Source organism: Mustela nigripes, chromosome 8 (genome assembly GCF_022355385.1).
Source record: "Mustela nigripes isolate SB6536 chromosome 8, MUSNIG.SB6536, whole genome shotgun sequence".
Lineage (NCBI taxonomy): Eukaryota > Metazoa > Chordata > Mammalia > Carnivora > Mustelidae > Mustela > Mustela nigripes.
The window spans coordinates 11,273,023-11,279,022 of NC_081564.1; the positions used below are offsets into that span (position 1 = coordinate 11,273,023).

A 6,000-nucleotide genomic window follows, 5' to 3' on the forward strand; every position below is an offset into this window, starting at 1 on the left:
AAGGCAGGACTTAACACGTCCGTTCTCAGCGAAGGGAGAACAAGAGTCACCAGGTCTGGGATGAAACCCCCTGAGCCGCCACAGGAAAGTTCCCAGACAATGGCGGTGCAAACACCTTTTTAATTTTTCCTCCTTCCTTCTTTTCTTTCTGCTCGCCTTGAAAAAATTCCCTGTCCAGTGCATATGTTGGGCATAAATAAAAGGGGGAAGGTGGTGTTGAACGCCGGGTGAACCCGAATCAGCCTCAAGCAGCGCGGGAAGTACGTGGGGAGGCAGAGGAGAGAGACGTGCCCCTATCTCGGAGGTGAGGGGAGGTAGTGGGTGGAGGAAGGGGCTGCTTCCCACTTGGAAACCTGCGCGCCTCGCTCCTGGAGAAGTTCGCCCGGAAACTCGGCGGAAGGTGCCCCTGCCTTCTCGCCGCTGGATGGCGCTCGGGGGGAGATGCGGCGGCGGACCTCGGTCCTCGGAGGACCCCGCAGGGCCTGAGCGGATCTCCACCGACGCGCGCGGGGTTGGGACCTCAGTTTTGAGCTTCCGCAGTGCCAATTCCGGATGCGCCGGGAGGTCAAGCCTGTTCCTGCAGGTTGGGGCGGGAGAGGGTCGCTCACAGTCTGCCGAACTTGGAAGTTGGATCCCGAGAGGCTAGGGTAGAACCGGGATGCAGGGGACGAGGGTTCTCAGCGCAAACTGGCGCCTCGTTTCTTAGGCGCCACCTGTACTAGCTCTTGTTTACCGGGAAAAGTGTGTGTGTACGTGTGTGCGGGGGGGGGGGGGGCGTATCTGGAAAGGAGGACGGCCAGATAGGTGTGGAGATGCAAAACGGGTACACCCTCTTTTGCAAACCGGGCCCAGACATGCTCAGTTGAAGTCGGAGGGGCTGGCCTTACCGGCCTGAATTACCCGGAATTGGAAATGTTAGGGTTCGAGTTGCGCCCCGATCTAATGGAGCCCTCATTTGGAAGTGTCTCTGAAGGCACCAAAGAGAGAAGACCTCTCGCACCAGCCAAAGGAGGAGTGTGGCTACAGTATTGCGAAGAATAAATTCATGTGGCGCTTGCTGAGCCCTTACTGTGTTCCAGGCACGGTGTTAGACTTTATGATCTGGTCAAAGTGACGTAGAAAGGAAAGGGGGAAAAAAAAAATCCACCATAACCAAAGAGGTTCGCTGGCCACATGGTCCAGCCAGGAGTGTCTAACATTAGGTCTCTATTTTGTAAGCTCCTGGAAGCAGAGGAGTGACTGACTCATCCTATCTCCAACTTCAATCACAGATTACAGTGCTTGGCAATTGATAGGTGCTCAGTGAATATCTTTCAGTAGAGGCATAAAAGTCAATGAAGAAGGGGAGAAGGACTAAAGGGGTTTCTTCGTGCATTTGGAAACAAATGATCACTCCAGAAGTGCATTTTTAGAAAATCAGCATCAAACTGAGTGGCTACAATGCAAACATTCTGATATGTAAAGCGCAACAGTGTAAGGATGGTCGTGGGAAGGGGAGTTTGGGAAGTTTGGGGTCATGGACAGAAACATCCACCAGATCATCCCACAGATATTGACTAAGGGGCTTCTTGGTCCAGGTACCCTGCTAAGCGCTGGAGACCCTGGGTCCTGGCTGGTTTGATGCCCATTGTCCTGAGCCTTATTCACTGTGATGATTGTACCTGCCTATACATTTCCATTTTAAAGATGAGGAAAGTTGAGGCCCAGGAAAGGTGCGGTGGGAGAGGGATTCCGTTCAAGGTCTCTGACAGGAAGGCCAAATTCTGTCCAGCCTCAGCTTTTCTGCCTGCTGGGGTTGGTACAGCCGTGGTTTTCTGTTCCCTAGAAGAGGAAGCTGCGATCTTGGGCTCCCATCAATTTTCAGGAGTAAGGAGCCTACACCCACTCCAGGCTTCGTAAAGGACTTACCCAGATCTGCTCACAGCAGCTCTGAGCCCCGGGCTGTGCGGAAGGATCTAACTTCTACACTCCCTTATCCGTTTCTACCACGCAGCGCCTACACCTTGTTTAGGACTAGACGGTGTTGTCGCTCTTCATGGGCAAAAAACTGTGGGACAGATAGCTAGGGAGTCGTGCCCAAGGTCGCATTTGCTAAAAAGTGACAGCAGAAAAGCCTTTACAACCCCTTCCTAGCTAGGATTTTATGCTTTTGGGCAGACCCTCCTCCCTCATTAGTACCCCAGTGACCAGTGCAGTGTGGCTTAGTCGGTGTGTTTATCAAGTGTTTGTTGATTGAATAAACTAATCCTTTTTGTTTTGTTTTGTTTTTAGTATAACACAGAACTAAAAAAATGAAACAATGATTGAATAAAGGGGAGTGAGGTGAGAAGCTCCGTTTCCTGACGCGGTGACGGAGGGTGGGGCCGGCTTGGGTCCCCCGCGCGCTTTGGCACAGCGAGGCCACTTCCCACTAGCTTTGCAAAGACGGCTGTGATTCCCTTGCGTCTATATTTTAGTCCTAGACTTCGTTTGGTTGATCGATGAAGGAGACAAGCTGACCTACCGTGAGGTCAGTACAATCGCTGAGGCCCCCACAACCGCTGGGAAATCACCGCCGGAGCCGCGCTCTGGGTTCCAACCGGAAGCTTTCGGGATTTGGAGTTTCTGGATCCTTGCAGTCGGTATTGAACTGAAGGGAGGATGGGGGGAGGGGAGAGAGGGGGTAACCCTCCAGCCCCCTCCGAGTAAGCCTCTGGGTCCATCAGACCGGGAGAGCACTCCCCACTCGCACCCAGCCCGCAGAGTGCTGGAGAAACCCCCTGGTAGATTTCGTTCTGGAGCGTCTTGGCCTTGGAATCAAGCACCAGGATCGTTATGCAGCAGGTCTGCGCTCCGTAGCCCCGGCTTCCTCATCAACAAAATGGTTTTTTTTTTTTTTTCTGAAATGCTATTTATTGAAAATGGCATTTGTGAAATGTTCCGGTGGATGATAATGTTCTAAGACTTGCCCCACCCATCAGCTCATCAAATACAGCAATTGGAGGAGGCAAGAGTCTTTTCAGTGAGCTCCATTCTCCAGATGAGGAAACTGAGTCATGCAGAGAGATAGATAGTTCCGCAGCGAGTTAGTCTCTTCTGGAGCTGGGATTCCCCCTGGGGATTGTCTGTGTTGTCGTCTGGATTTTAACTGCGAGGCAGAAGGTGCCTGGCGCACACACAGAGTAGGCACACAGTGGCCACCTGTCTCCTTTACTTCTTTGCCCTCTGCGGGGAGAAATTCCATGTAACCCTTTCTGAGGCTTATCTGGAAACTGCCTTGGCCGGTGGGTCCCTTCCTTCTGGAAGCTAATGCAATCGGTTGGGTGGGAGGAGGGATTGTGAGTCTGACAATCCTTAAACTCTGGCAATCCAGCGCTTTCAAGACTTTTTTTTTTTTTTTTTTTTTTTCGAAGGAAGGGGGGTGTGTGTGTGTGTGTGTGTGTGTGTGTGTGTGTGGAATCAATATGGTCCAGACAGCCCTTTACAAAGGGGCTCCAGGCGGGCGCCTCAGCCTCAAGGCCCCCGCCCAACCGCCCGCGGCGAATTAATTGGGCCCTGAAAGAAGGGGCGACGTAGCTTCCAGTTAATTAGTCAAGAAACGACTCAAGCCCCAGCGGCCAGGCAAAGGCCCCTGGGGCGCGGGTTTTGTGCAAGGCAAATTGGTCGGCGGGGCGCTCCCCTTGGGCTCGGTAGGGCGCGGTGGGGAGCAGAGCTGGGGCGCCTCTGGCCGTCCAGCGCCAGGCGCCTTGCTCTCGAGCGGGTTCGCTCACTCCCTCAGGCTCTCGCGTCCGTTGTCTGCTTCCCTGGTTCTGTGTCTCCTCTCTCACTGCTCTCTCCTCCCCACCCCGTCTTTTTGACTGGGCCAGAGCCTTCTCCGGTTCTCCCCTGCTCCCTGAATTTTACTCGGGTTCCCTACGCCGGCTCTCCCTTCCTCTTCTTCGGCCGCGCTGCTTCCCAGGTTCTCCGTCGGACACCTGTCCTCTCTCTAAAGTCTCGGTTTTGGGGCATTTGGGTGGCTCAGTTTGTTTAGGGTCTGCCTTCAGCTTAGGTCATGATCCCGGGGTTCTGCGTCGAGCCCCGTGTAGGGCTCCCTGCTCAGCCAGGAGCTTGTTTCTCCCTCTTCCCTGCCTCTCCTGCTCTCACTCTCTCATAAATAAATAAAATCTTAAAAAAAAATTAAAAAGGTCCCAGCCTCAGCCTAGCAGGATCTGGAGCTGGGTGGTTTGGGGACAGCGCTGGGGATGTTGAGAATCCTTGACTTAGGGAGACCCGGTGGAAATGAGCCCCTGTTTTGGATCCCTGAGGCCTGCTGTGGGTTCCTGGAGACACAACTCTTCATCCTTGAGTCACCTTGGATGGGGGCTCTTACTGGTGGTTAGGAGGGCCCTCTAGGTGGTTTTGAAAAGGCATGGTAACCGGTCATCTTTGTCCGCATATGATAGGGGATTAAGGCAGACCTGCAATACCTGAGCAATAATTGAGCGCCTGCTGTGTACGTTCCTGGTCCAGCATCTCCAGTCATTCCCTGTCAACCCCTGGGCGAGGAAGACCAGGGTGTTTTCATCAAAAGCAGTTCTGTTGGAGGGAAGGGAAGGGAGGCACAAATCTTAAACCCAGTTATTTCAAGGTCTTTTTGCGCCGCGTGCCAACTTCCTTGCACTTAAGGTGTGGAGGTATGGTACTCAGGGCTCGGAGTCGCGAGTGTATTTCCTGGGGGCACTCCGCCAAGGGGAGGCAAGGCTGAGGGTGCCACCTTCTAGGGAGGCACTGGCGGGCGTCCGAATGTTTATGGACAGGCCGAGGGTCGCCAGAATCATCTCGCCTACCCCGCTTGGCTCCAAGGCCCGTAACCTCTCGGTCTCTGTATTTCTCTCTCGTCTTTTTGTTTTTCTTGCTCTGTCTCTGCTTTAGTCTTTCACTCCCCGAGTTGCACATGGAATCGGACTCCGAAGCGGAGGTCAGAACGTCCACCTGCCGCCTCCCGCCAGGATCCGAGCGGCTCAACAAGCCCACGTGGACCCCGCGCCCTCCCTGCCTCGCCCACCGCCCAGCCCCTTCCCAAGCCGCCTCCGGGAGGTCCTAGACTCGCGCGGAGGATTTCGGCGAACGCATGCGTTCCCAGCGGCGGCCCGGACTCGCGTTTTTTCTACCTTCTTTTGCCAACTTGGCCGACTTTGGCTTCACGCGAGGCGCCGAGGCGCCTGCGCCGTGCTTGGCTCGGCTCCCGTCTCTCGCAGGAGGCCCGGCACTGTGGTTTCCGCTCGCCACATCCCTGCCTGGCGCGGGCGCAGCAGCTTGGCGAGCTTTCCGCTCGCGCTCGGCGCCAGCCGCTCTGGGCCTCAGTTTCCCCGCTGCTTTCGGGTTGGAGAAGTGACGGCCACACGGCTGGAGGAGAAGGAGGAGAAGGAACAGGGGATGGATTGGTTGGTGGTGGGAGCGCAGTTGCTGCGTGTGAAGGGAGGGGTGCAGAGGAACCCCGCTTCCTTTTGCGCTCCCTTTCACCGCGGACTTTTACCCACTTGCATGCACAGAAGAGGAGAGGAAACGCTGGTGCTGCCTCGCTTGCCATCCTCGGAATGGAGCCCGCCAACGCCAGGACCCCAGTCTTCTGTAAGGGCCACCCACAGCCTGTGTGCCTGTGTGCCTGTGTGCCTGTAGGCGAGGACAAGCCTGTCTTAGCCAGCAGGTGCACGGGGGTGCGCGGAGCAGGTTCCTGTGTGCCTATCTGCTCCGCTGGGACTGCTGCTGCTCCTGGCTTTGGGGCATTTGCAGACCCAGCGCTGGTTCACGGGGTTGTGTTGACACACCTCCCACTGAGATTTGAGAAGTGCCCTGTCAGAGCCTTAGAACTTCCCATGAGTCCATTAGCCCTTCCGAGCCTGAGCCTCGGTTACCTCCTCTGAAAACCAGGGAAACAGGTCCTGCCACAGAGCACATGGCACCGGGTAAATGTCATCGGGTGTGTACAGTGCTCAGCCACAGCTTGGCACCTAGTACGTCCTCATTAAACATGAGCTGTTT

The 6,000-nt window shown here is 55.3% G+C and overlaps 1 protein-coding gene across 1 annotated transcript in view; it reads left to right on the top strand.

Moving 5' to 3' along the window:
• Nucleotides 1–6,000, top strand: part of LOC132023749 (uncharacterized) — a 15,937-nt gene extending 9,937 nt beyond the window's left edge. Inside the window, exon 3 of the mRNA XM_059409898.1 lies at nt 4,891–6,000. Within this exon, the coding sequence (XP_059265881.1) occupies nt 4,891–5,637 (747 nt within the window). The 3' untranslated portion in view covers nt 5,638–6,000. The remainder of the gene's footprint in view (nt 1–4,890) is intronic.